This window comes from Triticum urartu, chromosome 3, assembly GCF_003073215.2.
Source record: "Triticum urartu cultivar G1812 chromosome 3, Tu2.1, whole genome shotgun sequence".
NCBI lineage: Eukaryota > Viridiplantae > Streptophyta > Magnoliopsida > Poales > Poaceae > Triticum > Triticum urartu.
The window spans coordinates 632,302,313-632,317,521 of record NC_053024.1 but is presented as its reverse complement, the minus strand read 5'-3'; the positions used below and the strand labels follow the sequence as shown (position 1 = coordinate 632,317,521).

The following is a 15,209-nucleotide window of genomic DNA, read 5'->3' as shown; positions in this document are numbered from 1 at the left end:
ACGGCCTTTGTAGTTTTAAAAAAAATAAAAGAAAATAATGGAAATGTCAAAAAATGAAAGAAAATAAGTTTCCCACGTGATATGTGGTCTACTTGTTGGGAAAAATTACAAATATGAATTTCGACTTTATTTGCAAAATCTCTCTGGAATTTAGTAAAATGGGCATAACTTTTGCATACAAACTCGGATTAAAAAGTTTTTTATATGAAAAATCATCTACTCAAAAAGTTACATCCGAATTGAATGGGGGAAACTTTGTTCAAGATTTTCAGAATCCCAAAATACCTAACAGAATAAAAGATACGGGGCTTTTAAGATCTAGAGAGGGGAAATGGAAAAAAATTCAAACTTACTAGTAATAGGAAAAAAATTGGTTTCGAATTTTTTTTGGATTTTTTTTCAAAACATGATACGTAATATGACCGGGAAGTTTGAAATATTTTTCAAAATTTCATCACACTCATGAACATGAACAAAGTCCTAGACATCAATAAGGTTTAATAGGATTGATATGATAGATATATCAACAAGTGCCTGTTAAGTGAGGTGGTGCTGGGATTGGATAGAACTGCGAAGTTAAGCGTGCTCTAACACGGCAACGTGGCTGCCGGCTGGAAATGAGGTACAAATACAAACCTTATTTGAAACGAAAAGCCAATGGGTCGCCGGCCACCGTTGTCAAAAAATAAAGCACAAAAGGCACCGAGAAATCTCAAAGAAGCCTGTGCGAAGCAACATGAGAGGAAGGCTGGTGTGCGCCATGCCCGACCTGCGAAATAAAACAACGAATTTATTGGAAGATGCAGCCGACCTATGAAAAATACTGAAATGCTCACGAAACATCTCGACCCCTCAACCCGATTCACACAGACCGAGCACCATCCCCGGGCATCCCCTCATGGGGTAGCCTCGGCGGCGGACACGACATCCCAGGTCCATTGCTCACACCCCAAGTCGGCTCGCACGAACGCCATTGCTCCCGTGCGTAATCAGGACGGGCCAACAAAACATCATGACACGGAGTCTACGACCATGCACCCATGCGTGCCCAGGCCAGGCGAACGAAATAGGTCGACACCGCCGCGAGTGAAACAACCAGGCACGGGGTGAACAATATTGATAGCCATGCTACATGCTCGAGCCGACACCACGAGCGCGACACAATACCTGGCTGACGCGAATGAGCCAGTCCAACAGAGGGTGCCCCGTGCGAGTTGGCGCATGCAGGCGCTACGCGCGCCCTGCCTGGAGCGAGGGACCCAACTTGGCTGGGGACGAACATCGCTGACAGGAGGACCCGACATGGAGAGGCAGTGCGCGAGAGGGCGCACACAGACGCGGCCGAAAACACCACATGATGGTGGCCCGGGCCATGCCCACGACCCACGCGTCATGGACCCCGAGCAAACCCAACCGGGTATGGGGCTTCCGTGTTGGGGAACGTAGTAATTTCAAAAAAATTCCTACACACACGCAAGATCATGGTGATGCATAGCAACGAGAGGGGAGAGTGTTGTCTACGTACCCTCATAGACCGACAGCGGAAGCGTTAGCACAACGCGGTTGATGTAGTCGTACGTCTTCACGGCCCGACCGATCAAGCACCGAAACTACGGCACCTCCGAGTTTTAGCACACATTCAGCTCGATGACGATCCCCGGACTCCGATCCAGCAAAGTGTCGGGGAAGAGTTCCGTCAGCACGACGGCGTGGTGACGATCTTGATGTTCTACCGTCGCAGGGCTTCGCCTAAGCACCGCTACAATATTATCGAGGATTATGGTGGAAGGGGGCACCGCACACGGCTAAGAAAACGATCACGTGGATCAACTTGTGTCTCTATGGGGTGCCCCCTGCCCCCGTATATAAAGGAGTGGAGGAGGGGAGGACCGGCCCTCTCTATGGCGCGCCCTAGGGGAGTCCTACTCCCACCGGGAGTAGGATTCCCCTTTCCTAGTCCAACTAGGAGTCCTTCCATGTAGTAGGAGTAGGAGACAAGGAAGGGGAAGAGGGAAGAGAAGGAAGGAGGGGGCGCAGCCCCTCCCCCTAGTCCAATTTGGACTAGGCCTTAGGGGGGGGCGCGGCCTGCCTCTCCCTCTCCCCTAAAGCCCAATAAGGCCCATATACTTCTTCTCCCGTATTCCCGTAACTCCCTGGTACTCCGAAAAAATACCCGAACCACTCGAAACCTTTCCGATGTCCGAATATAGTCGTCCAATATATCGATCTTTACGTCTCAACCATTTCGAGACTCCTCGTCATGTCCCCGATCTCATCCGGGACTCCGAACTCCTTTGGTACATCAAAACTCATAAACTCATAATATAACTGTCATCGAAACCTTAAGCGTGCGGACCCTACGGGTTCGAGAACAATGTAGACATGACCGAGACACGTCTCCGGTCAATAACCAATAGCGGAACCTGGATGCTCATATTGGCTCCTACATATTCTACGAAGATCTTTATCGGTCAGACCGCATAACAACATACGTTGTTCCCTTTGTCATCGGTATGTTACTTGCCCGAGATTCGATCGTCGGTATCTTAATACCTAGTTCAATCTCGTTACCGGCAAGTCTCTTTACTCGTTCCGTAATACATTATCTCACAACTAACTCATTAGTTGCAATGCTTGCAAGGCTTATGTGATGTGCATTACCGAGAGGGCCCAGAGATACCTCTCCGACAATCGGAGTGACAAATCCTAATCTCGAAATACGCCAACCCAACATGTACCTTTGGAGACACCTGTAGAGCTCCTTTATAATCACCCAGTTACGTTGTGACGTTTGGTAGCACACAAAGTGTTCCTCCGGCAAACGGGAGTTGCATAATCTCATAGTCAAAGGAACATGTATAAGTCATGAAGAAAGCAATAGCAACATACTAAATGATCGGGTGCTAAGCTAATGGAATGGGTCATGTCAATCAGATCATTCACCTAATGATGTGATCCCGTTAATTAAATAACAACTTCTTGTCCATGGTTAGGAAACATAACCATCTTTGATTAACGAGCTAGTCAAGTAGAGGCATACTAGTGACACTCTGTTTGTCTATGTATTCACACATGTATTATGTTTCCGGTTAATACAATTCTAGCATGAATAATAAACATTTATCATGATATAAGGAAATAAATAATAACTTTATTATTGCCTCTAGGGCATATTTCCTTCAGTCCGCACCTATCGGATGACGCGGAGCTTGCCAGTGAGCCAGCCGCGGGAGGCCCTCGCGAACGGATGGCGCGGAGGGCACCTTCGCTTGCAGAGGTGCCTAGAGACGGGTACTCCAGCATCCTTTATAGGAGTAATAGCTTACATTTCCTCTTTTTCTCTGTTCTCCCTTGGTTATATTCTTCATCCTCAAGTAATCCCCTCATTCGATCCCAAATCTGAGCCAGACATCGCCTCGGTACAAAAAATAACCTCATGTGTGTTTTCTAAAAGGACGCTGATAACGCCGACACGTGTGGTGGGAGCGACACTCACGCACACACCCTATAACACACAGACTACGTCACGTCACCGCATGCATGCATGTGAGAATCTTTTTATATTTCCAGTTTTTAAACTGTTTTATCTCTTTAATAATAAATTTGATTAAAGATCCATTTTCACCATTAAATCCATCGCGACGAGATCTTCGAAATTAGATCTCATATCAATATGTTTCAACAACTTTTAAAATTTGCCATGTCTATTGCACATGAATTGTCATGGTGTTTACACTGAAGTTGCCATGATATGTTCCAGCTATTTTCTTCTACATTTAAAAGTAAATTTTGACATATTATAAAACATGGAATTAAGAAACTAGACTTGCCATGAACCATAAACTAAAATTTTCATGATACATGCACTTAAAATTGTCATGGTTCATACAAAAAATAATTTTCATGGTCAAAGTACTGGAATTGCCATTGTCAAAATACTAAAATTGCCACATGGCAGCTATAGTGTAAATATCATGGCAACTTTTGGCCAAAAAAAATTTCGTCGAAACATATCAACATGGGATCTAGTTTTGAAGATCTCGTCAAGACGGATTTAATGGTGAAAACAGATTTTTTTTTAATTAGGAGATAAAACAATTTTAAGCCGAAAATGCAAAAAGATTCCCGCTAATGTAATCTGTTCTGATGTGGCAAAATGAATGATACTGAAGGCGTTTTGGCCATGTTGCTTCATACCACACGTGGAGGCATTAACATTTACGTTTTAAAAAAAAAAAGAAAACGACATGTAGAAAATTGCCGGCATTGTTTCCGTCACGAAAGTAATATATGCTCCCGGTTCGAAGCAAACCCAGGAGCGTTGTCAATCTCTATATACCACTTAAAAAGAACGTAAGGTTCTCATTTCACCCTTTTTTCGCACCACCCCTTCGTTCAACCTTTCATGTATATGATAATCAATCACCTTAATTTACTTACCAAACTTTGAATCAAAGTATAAGGTATTTTGACGAACATTTATTTACACAATCACATTATTATTGACATGTAAATCACAAGCTAACATACTAGAAAATGTATATCTCATTACAACGCACGGGCATTGTTCCAGTGAAAGAAAAAAGAGAAACGCAGGAGCTAGCTGCACGACATGTGGCCAGTGGCCATCTGGCACCACAAGTTAACTAGAGGCGCCTTCCGGCCCGGGCGGTCGGTGTCGCGGGGCTGCACTGCCGCGTATGATTACGCCGCGCGCGTCGACGTCGACCCCCAATGAGCGGGGAGTAATGTGGGGAAACGGACGTGCATAAAACCGTTTCTGTTGCGGTTGCCAGTGACTAGTGACAGAGTCGAGTTGGATGGCCGGGAATCGGCCACGTCGACGTGAAGCTAGCTGGCCCTCCGCGTCGACCCATCTCGCAGCGGCAGCTCGACCTCACCCGGTCGCGGTCGAGCCGCTCTGCTCGCTGGCTGCAATACAAGCATTACCAAGCCCCACTTTTTTTATGTACAGCTCGATCCCTGGCTTTCTTCTCGGGTCGAAGTCGACAGGGACGACGAGCCTCCGGTCACGCACTTGAGCAGGCAAAAAAAAAAGAAAAAAAGAGGAGGTTTTCGTTGGGCCAACGCGATTACTATCGCTCGAGCCGGCTGTCAGTGGCGCCGGCCCATGCCTAGCCAGGCTAGGCGAGCAAGAGTCCACGCCAACGTAGTAGCCAGGAGCCGGGAGGTTTTAGTTACGTTGTCAACGACGGGGCCGCCCTAGCTACCTAGGATGTGCACGCCGCAGCGGCACCGTCGTCCCGTACGTACCGTCCGTCCACGTCGCCTGATCTCGCCGATCCCCGCGGCTCGATCGGCCCACCGACCTGCATCTTTTCGCCGAGCATCCAATCTTTTTTTCCTTTTTCCTTTTTTGGGGTGGCCAAGCATTCAATCAACGCCGCCGCGGCCACCATGCATCAGTTTCATAGCATAAATACATGAATAATAAACTCATCAAAAAGAAACAGAGCTACAGCACTCTAGTGAACTGGGTGCGACGATCGTACCGTCAGACGTCGGATCCTGATCATCGAACGCGTGCCAATTAATCGCTGCAGCATGAGAATTTTCTATTGATTTTTTTTATGTTATACATGGCAATTTTTACTGTACAGAACTCGGCAAATTGTATACACAGAGAAGAAGCATGACAATTCTATCTGATTTCGTATGCCAAAACTGATCGTCAGGTTTTTAAGCGCCAAAAAAGGCTCTCAAACACGCCTTGCGATTTACCCGTGCACCGTCGCAGTTGGCTCCGGCCGTGCGGTGCGGGCCGGTCGTCTTTACTCCGAGGAGAAGATGTGATTGGCGATGGCGCGTCGCCGGGGTCGCTTTCGGCTGGCTTTTCGAGCGGCGGCAGCGGCAGCAGCAGTTTCTTCTTCATTCGCAGCGGCGCCACCACCAACCAACGCCGGCCCGATCATCCAACCTCACTCAAAAGCGAGCATACATACATACGTACGAGCGATTGCGAGCCAGGGAGGAGGCCACGTAGCACCATAAACCTCGGAGTTAACCGGCATGGGCCATGCATGCGCGCCCCGGCTCCGGCCTTTATTCGTGCACGTAGGCCGCAATGTAGGCATTCTTCCTTCTGTTGCTCAGTTTAGTCAAACATGTATGTGGGCGCTGCTCCTTCCTACATTTGACTTGTTGGATTGATTGATTTGATTGATTCATCGCTGGTTTTGGTACTTCTTCCCTCTTAACTCCTTTTGTCCAGTCCTTATTAAGGCCTCTTGAACCCCCTCCTCACTGGGCTCTTGTGCAGAAGAAGCCTTTTGGGGTCCATTAGTGGGACCAAGACCAAGGCCCCCCCATTTCTTCACACAAGTCATCTAATTTCCTTTCCGAAAAGGGAGGACTTCCCTGCCTTTTACATCAATCCTCGATGCATGCACGCAATACATACAGTGAGGTGAAATTGTGCGCACTAATCTAGCTGTCGTATTTGCTAATGTGTATGCATGAAAGTAGGCTTAATTTAGAGAGAAGACAGGCAGCCCAGATGATACAACAACAAAAATCTGTTAAAGCAGTTGGGCCTTGTTAGAGCCATGTTTGTTGTGCACATTAGGCTGACTTGTGTTGGTGCTATGTTGGCCCTACACATTGGGCTGACTTGTTTGCTACTTGTATTAACTAATTTTTCACGTCCAAGACCTGGTGAGACTGAACCATCACGATTAAAATCACATCTCTGTTGTTCTTTTACAAAGTGCTCAGGGCAATCAGTGATTGGGATGTGGTCAGTAAAGCTTTCTTTCTAATGAAAGCTTGCTGATACTTCAAGGTAATCCGGAATACCTTGCTGAGTCGATTCTGGAGGTGTAACGGATTTTCCGTTGTTTAAATTCTGATGCTCAGATGCATAAATCTCTTTGCATTGGTCGCAGTTGATGTTGTAACCATCCTTCCGGTGAGCATTGCGTGGTGGACTTGCCAGAGATGAATAATGATATGATGGGATATACGGAGTTGAGGTCAAATAGCCTCTGTCATCACTAGTTGGAACCTGAGTTAAATATTGAGAACATGACAAGCTACTACTTCCATATGACTGCTTTACTGACAACCTAACTCCATCAGTTGGGCCTTGCGTCATGCACCCAGAAGACAAGCTATTGTGTGCATGATCATCAGATAATGGATATGACTGATTCGCCACAAACTAATCTTGGTAGCATCGAGCTGTGTGAGAGAAAGGAGCAGACACTTGAGTTGAAGTGCCATCTCGGAGATGTTCATGCAGATAATAATTTACTATCTTACATATAAACAACTCATAAGATACTCTAGAATGCACCCATGAGATGGATAATATACGGCACCTGACTGTCTGTTTGCCATGGAAGCCATCCCAGAGCTTTGCCCTGCCGCCGGGGCCTAACATAAACGGAAAGGAGCAAACAATAAGACATAAGTCTTCATGTGTGCAGAATTAAGGAAAGAAGGAACAACTGCAATGTAGTGACCGTGGCGCACGGTCGAGCACTGGTCATATGTGACTATATACTTTAGAATCGTCCAATTAAAAACATAATCAAACTAAAACCCTGCAAGCAGAAAATATGGTGTGTCAAGAGTTCAAGACAGAGAGCAAATTTGCAGCATTTAGGTGTCTAAACCCCAGTTAATCATTAACCGATAAATTAAATGAATGATTATAAGTTCAAACCATGCAAAAGAAAAAGTCAACTTCTCCAATAAAAAAGTCTCTGAACAATTTCTTGAGATCTGATAGTCTCGCGCATTTTCATAGCGCAGTGAGTGGCAGTAATGGAAATAAGATGCAAATTCAGCAGGATAATCATGACAGAGGACCTACAGGTAAGAGAATACAATTAAGAAGATGCCTCAATGGTAGCAATTTTTCTTTCCCTGATTTTCTCATATTTATGCTTCTCTTCCCAACTTTCAGACCTGCCATGGAAGACTGACAGCAACACCAGCATGTGTTAGTACAGAGAATAGGCAGAGATGCCAGAAAATTACGTGTGGTTATTGTCAACAACCTTCCTCTTAAGAAGTACATCAACACATTTCCAATAGATTACATGCCATACCTCCTGCTTTGTTCTATGGAGACGCAAAAAATCAAATTACAATATCTAAACAGACAAATGCATGAAAGGTAAGACAAGTTTACAAGAAACAAATGACACTGCATGCCTTGGGAGTCAAGGTACAGTTACAGAATAAAGGACTGCACAACCAACAGTCAACCAAACTTGGGCTACCCAGGAAGTAAGGCTTGGCCGGATCCCCAATGCTGAAGGTGACATAATAATGCCTGCAGAAACAGCACAGAAATTTGTGAATAAGCAAATCCTGAAAGAACTGTGAAAAAGCAGAGGACGCAATGTAACGAACCGGAGAGGTGGGGATCGGGAGTAGGTGAGGGAGAGCGAGAGAGAGAGAGAGAGACTTGGAGAGGAAGAAGGGGGATTGCTTCAAGAGGAAGGATTAGGATGAGTTGACAGTCTGTTACATCGCATACCCTGCCACAGGCGGCTGGCTGCCCCTTTTATCACTCCCTCGCTCTCACTCATGCACTCTTACAGCTGGGGCCGATCCTGGACACGTCACACTGGACAAGTGGCCAGGTGTGACATTCTCCCCCCCTTGAAAGCGAGCTCTGTCTTCAGTGCTGTCGTCTCCATCTTCAGTGCTGTCGCCTTCGTCTTCCCAGAGAAGAGCCGTTGGGAAGCGTTGCCGTAGGGTGTCATAGTCCTCCCATGTCGTAGCTGCAGTAGCGCTGGTCCCCCATTGTACCCTGATCTGGACGACCGGGGCATTGCCCTTCTTCATCATGCGTCGCTCCAGGATGCGCGTGGGTGCCATGGTCGCCACGGACAGATCAGGCACCCGTGGAAGTTCCGCGTACACCGGCGTGTAATCCGGCGTGAATGGCTTCAACTGCGAGACGTGGAAGACCGGATGCACGCAGCTGGATTCCGGCAGGTCAAGCTTGTACGCCATGAGCCCGATTCGTTCGATGACGGTGTAGGGCCCGAAGAACTTGTAGGCGAGTTTGGCGCAGGGCCGGCTGACGACTGATTGCTGGACGTAAGGTTGCAGTTTCAGGAGTACCTGCTCACCCACCTGGAACTGGCGCTCGGTGCGATTGCGATCAGCTTGTTTCTTGCAGCGCTTCTGGGCACGCTCCAGCTGGGCGCGTATGTGCGCTGTGTGCGCCGCCCAGTCCAGGTCGTCACTGGTGGACGCGTCGCTTGGCCAGGCCGCCATGGCTCCCAAGTCGGCCTCCTTCCCGTACAGCGCCTTGAACGGTGTACAGTTGAGCGACGAATGGAAGGTCGAGTTGTACCAGAACTCCGCCATGGGCAGCCAGCGACGCCACTTGCCCGGGGTGTCGTGCACCGCGCACCGGAGATACATCTCCATGCACTGGTTCACGCGTTCGCTTTGGCCATCGGTCCGCGGGTGGTAGGCGGTGGAGTACAGCAGCTTCGTGCCGGCGCCGGCGAGCAGCTCCCACCAGAGATTGCTGGTGAAGACCTTGTCGCGGTCAGAGACGATCGAGGTGGGCACCCCGTGCAGCTTGACCACGTTGTCCCAGAACGCGCGCGCCACCTGCGCGGCGTGGAAGGGGTGACGAAGTGGAATGAAATGGGCGAACTTGGTGAAGCGGTCCACCACGACCATGATCGTGTCGAAGCCTTCCGATGGCGGCAGCCCCTCCACAAAATCCATGGTGAGGTCTTCCTAGGGCGCTGATGGGATGGGCAGCGGCGCCAAGAGTTCGGCAGGCTTGGTGTTTTCGTGCTTGGCCTGCTGGCAAGTCACGCACTGCTGCACGAACTCCTCGGTGTCGCGCTTGAGCCCCCGCCATTCAAAGTGCTTGCGCACGCGCTGGTAGGTTGCTGTGACGCCGGAGTGGCCGCCGACCGCGCTGTTGTGGAGCGCGGCGATGAGCTTGGTGCGAAGCGCAGTGTTGGTGCCAATCCACAGGCGGCCACCGCGACGGATGACGCCGTGGTGCAGTTCGTAGCCGTCGTTGTCGGGGCTGGTGATGGCGAGTTTTTGCAGTCGATCCTGGCGTCCGGGTCGGTGGAGTAGGAGTTGAGCACCTTCTGGATCCAAGCCGGCTGGCATGCCGAGAGCGCGGCCAGGTCGAGTTGTTTGCCCACACGAGACAAGGCGTCGGCCGCGCCATTGTCGAGTCCGCGCTTGTACTGAAAGCGGAACTGCAGCCCGACAAGCTTCGCCATAGCCTTGCGCTGCAGCTCGGTCTCGAGGTGTTGCTCCCCCAAGTTGCAGAGCGACTTGTGGTCAGTGAGGATGTCGAAGGGGCCGCGCTGCAAGTAGGGGCGCCACCTGTCGATCGCCATCATCACTGCCAAGAACTCCTCATACGTTGAGAGCTTCTGGTTGCGCACGCCGAGTGCCTTGCTGAAGAACGCGACCGGGTGACCTTCCTGCACCAGCACAACCCCGATGCCCGTGTCGCACGCATCGGTCTCGATGGAGAACAGCTTGTCGAAGTTGGGCAGGGCGAGCACTGGCGTCGTCGTCATCGCAATCTGGAGCCGTTCGAACGCCGCTTGTGCCTGCTCGCTCCAGGCGAAGCCCTTCTTCGTGAGGAGCTGCGTGAGGGGCTTTGCAATGATGCCATAGTGCGGCACGAACTTCCTGTAATAACCAGTGAGCCCCAGGAATCCACGCAGCTCGGTGGCGTTCGTCGGCGTTGGCCACTGTTCCATGGCCAGCGTCTTGTCCTTGTCAGTGGCCACGCCCTCCTTGGAGATGACGTGCCCCAGGTAGTCGATGTGGTCGCAGGCAAAACTACACTTGCTCTCCTTGACGAACAGTTGGTGTGCCCGCAGCAGCTCGAAGACGATCCGGAGGTGCTCGATGTGTTCTTCCATTGTTTCACTGAAGACAAAGATGTCGTCAAGGAAAATGACAAATCTGCGCACATACTTACTGAATATGGCGTTCATGAGGCATTGGAAAGTCAGCTGGGGCGTTCGTCAGGCCGAACGGCATGACCCTGAACTGAAAATGCCCGTGATGCGTCTTGAACGCGGTCTTGGCCTCGTCCTCCTCGCGCATACGAATTTGGTGGTACCCCGCGCGGAGATCCAGCTTGGAGAAGACTGCTGCGCCCGCCAGTTCGTCAAGGAGCTCGTCGACGATCGGGAGCGGGAACTTGTTTTTGATCGTGGCATCATTCAAACGACGGTAGTCGACGCAAAACCTCCACGTTCCGTCCTTCTTGACCAACAGGACCGGCGCCGCGTACGGGCTGACGCTGTGCGTGATAATGCCGGCGTCGAGCATCTCCTTGACCTGGCGCTCGATTTCGTCCTTCTGCAGCGGCGAGTAGCGGTACGGGCGAGTGTTGGCGGGGACTGCGCCTTCCACCAGCGTGACGGCGTGGTCATACTGGCGATGGGGCGGCAGGCCCTGGGGAGCGGCGAAGACGTCGGCTAATTCTTCCAGGAGATCGGCGAGGGGCGTCTGGCTGGCGCATTTGCGCCATGGTGGCGGTGCGCGCCCGCACGTGTCCACCATGGCCATGGCCCAGACGTCGTTCCCATGATCATCTTGCGCAGCTCGTCGGGTTTGATCGCCTTAAGGGTGGTGGACGCCTTGGTGGGCGCGCCCCAGAGCGTCACCTCTTCGCCGTCGTGGGTGAACTTGACCCACTTGTCTTGCCAGTGGCATGTCATGGGGCTGTGTTGGGCAAGCCAGTCCATGCCCAGAATGCCATCGTACGCGCCAATGTCCAGCTCGCGCATCGGTGTGGCGAACGTATGCCCCTGCATCCACCACTTGAGCTCGGGGACGATGCGGTTGCAGGAGAGACGGTCACCGTTGGCGACGCGCACGTCCACCCGCGGCATTTCTTCTGTCGCCAGCCCGAGACGATCGACGAAGGATCTGTTGACGAAGCTGTGCGAGCTGCTCGAATCAAGGAGAAGTAGCATGACCTGATTGCCCACCAGTGCGCGCAGGCGGATCGTCGTCGCCGAGTCCGTGCCGTCCAGAGCGTGCGACGAGAGGAGGCAGCACTCGGGAGCATCCCCAGCAGGAGCTGGCGGCTGCGCGACCGGTCTGGGGTTGTCGAGGAGTTGCAGCGCGTGGATGGTGTCGTCAGAGAGCACCTGCCGTGATCGCCGACGCTGATGGTGAGCAGCTGGGCAGGCTGCGCACACCGGTGCTCCCGCGAGTATCGGTCGCCGCACTTGAAACACAAATTATTGGCACGGCGATAGTCACGGAGTTGCCGCTCGCGCGCGTAGTCGTCCGTGGGGGCGCGGTTGGGTGCGGCCGCCCGGGGTTGTGGTGGAGCCGCCGCCGGTGGGGGTCGCCCCGCTGGTGTGATGCGTGGGCGCACGCGCGTCGTGCCCAGTTCCTCCTCTTGAATACACGCCAACACCGACGCCCTGGTGATGCTTGAGGGCGCCTGCAGACGAACCGGGGCGCGTAGCTCGTCCTTCAGGCCCAAGACGAACTGGGTGACGAAGAACTTGGTGTTGATGGACGGATCGAGCGCGAGCAGGTGGTACATTTGCTCGTCGAACGCCGCGCGGTACTCGGCAACCGTGGCGGTTTGCCGGAGTTGGAGCAGCTTGTGCATGACCACCTCGAACTCGTCGGCACCGAACTCCTCGAGCACGACGAACGTGAAGACCTCCCAGGTGATGCCGCGATGTGTTTGACGAAATGCTTGCAGCCAGTGCGCTGCTTGGCCTTCGATATACAGCGCCACGGTGGCCACCCAGTTCTGTGGTGCGACCTTGTAGAGCTCGAAGTACGCCAGGCAGTGATCTAGCCACAGGTATGGAGCGGAGCCGTCGAATCGGGGGAAGTCGTGCTTCGGTGGCTTGTGGTAGTCATTGCCGTAGTGGCCCGCTGTTGGGGAGGGAGCGACGACCGGGGTCGCGAATCTGCCCTGTGGAGGCACGGGAATCAGCGGGGGTCGATGGCCCCCGAGACGCGCGTGGGCGGTCGCCAGGCAGCCCTGTTCGGTGGCCACGCGCGGCGTGTGTGGAGGCGGCGGGGGCGGTGGTGGGGGTTGTTGCGGAGCGGCGGGTTGGTGCAGCACGGTGGTGATCGACCCCGACGGCGATGCTGAGCCTTCCACCGTCTTGCGAGTCGCGTCGACGTCGGCCTGTGTCAGATCGATCTGCCTGGAGAGGCCACGCACGTCCTGCGAGATCTGCGCGTTGAAGGCGGCCTGAATCTCGATCTGCTTGTCGTGGACCGCCTTCTGCTCGTCCATCTTGGCGAGGAGGGACTCGAGCATCTTGGTGATGTTGCTGTTGCCCTCGTCCATGGCGGCCAGTACCTGACGCATCGCCGCCGAAGCTTTGGAGGGCGCCGTGGCCGTGCTTGGAAGAGATCAAACCCCGTGACGGATTTCGTGTGAGCTTGCCGAAGCAGCACACACCGGCGCGGTGGATGTTACCGAGCTGCAACCAGCGCGGGGGAGAAAAATTTCGGGGCGATTTGGCTCTGATTACCAATTGTAACGAACCGGAGAGGTGGGGATCGGGAGTAGGTGAGTGAGAGCGAGAGAGAGAGACTTGGAGAGGAAGAAGGGGGATTGCTTCAAGAGGAAGGATTAGGATGAGTTGACAGTCTGTTACATCGCATACCCTGCCACAGGCGGCTGGCTGCCCCTTTTATCACTCCCTCGCTCTCACTCATGCACTCTTACAGCTGGGGTCCGATCCTGGACACGTCACACTGGACAAGTGGCCACGTGTGACACGCAAACTGAAAATTAGTTCAGTTGATCCCTATCTTCGGATCAATAAACAAAAATATAGTCAAAAAGCATTTCATGAGCGCAAAGTCGAAACAATTCTTGGAATTTGTGACGGCTACTTCGACGGGATTACATCAACACCCGCAGAGCTACGCAGACGATCTCTGCAGCCCGCATTGCTATCTGCCAGCAGTTGCATCAGTTAGTGTAGAAATATTTTTGCTAGCAAACCAGAAGGATCTCTTTTTCTTCTGATTAATTATGTCTTTAGAGCTTAAATGCCTACCAAAAAATGCAGAGCATGTCTGAATTTGCATCAAAACATAGTTCAGTCAGAGTCGGGAGGATATCATATGTTGAGTACTGCATGTCCATGGAAGCCAACTTATAGTCAAATTTCTGGAAAAAAAAAGATTTAACTTCTTTGTGGGACTGGACAGTTTGTAATTACACAAGATCAAAAGCAGGTTAAAAACCTAACGGGCAGCTCCACTCTTGTCACATTTCCATCTATACTATGCTTCTGCAAAAACCTGTGCACACCCAATTGACTTGCTATGAAAAAAATATAGAGCCGCAGTCAAAGGGACCAAATGTATCCTCAAACATGTCCAAAGCCTTAAGCTTGAATGTACCCATAAAAAGATGCTATGTACACATTCTTATCCATGTTGTCTATCCTGTAAGGAAAGTACATCCTATTCTGAAACAAAATGGAATATATCTTTGATTGACCAAAATTTTAAGAAATCAAAGTACTCTGAACAAATACTTTTAGTTATTCAGACAAAAATTCTATAGAGATCTTAAGAAAATAAAAAACTAATTCAAAACATGCATATTTTGAGAAGTAGGAGTACGTGTTGCTAATTTACCTAGGTGCAGAGCACTCCCTTTCCCAGACTCCAAACTATATTGACATGCCCTGCTGCGCCATGCCCAAGCAGCCCCCTATCCTCTCTAGACGGAGCAGATATATTGATATACTAGAACATGATAGCGCGCGTTGCCGCGCCCGCCCAATTTTAGAATGTAATAATCAAAGCTTTTGTAAAAAAAATGTACACTCTTGCCACATTTTTACATTTTTCAAATTTCTATTCATCATTGGACATTCGAAGGGCAAAAGAAGCGACATCTCATATTTTCTCAACAAGAACAAGAGGCCAAAAATAAGTTGATGCATGTTCTTATGAGTAGCAAATATAAGATAAAAAATCAAATAGCTCAATCTTCCGCTCTTACGTATACCTCAAAATTTGCATTTGACAGAGACAAGCAAAGCAGAAAATGAAGTGATCATCCAATCAAAGTCGATTGGCTTGAGAGGAAATTAAGCAGATAGTGTAAGAATATTTGACATGTTTCATCTACATCATACCAAGATACATGCATTTTGTAGCAACCCATGGAAATACATCGGAGTCATGGATTTGTGAAGAAAAGGGGATCGGAAGTA

General features: G+C 50.6%; 1 protein-coding gene across 1 annotated transcript; it reads right to left on the bottom strand.

Annotated features, from left to right (window-relative positions):
* Positions 1-11,691: 11,691 nt before the first annotated feature.
* LOC125545493 lies at positions 11,692-15,201 on the bottom strand. The gene is made up of 2 exons (XM_048709447.1): positions 14,037-15,201; positions 11,692-13,933 (listed from the first exon to the last, which is right to left on the bottom strand). Exon 2 carries the CDS (start codon positions 13,334-13,336, stop codon positions 11,702-11,704), a length of 1,635 nt encoding a protein of 544 aa, XP_048565404.1. The 5' UTR covers positions 13,337-13,933; positions 14,037-15,201; the 3' UTR covers positions 11,692-11,701.
* Positions 15,202-15,209: the final 8 nt, after the last annotated feature.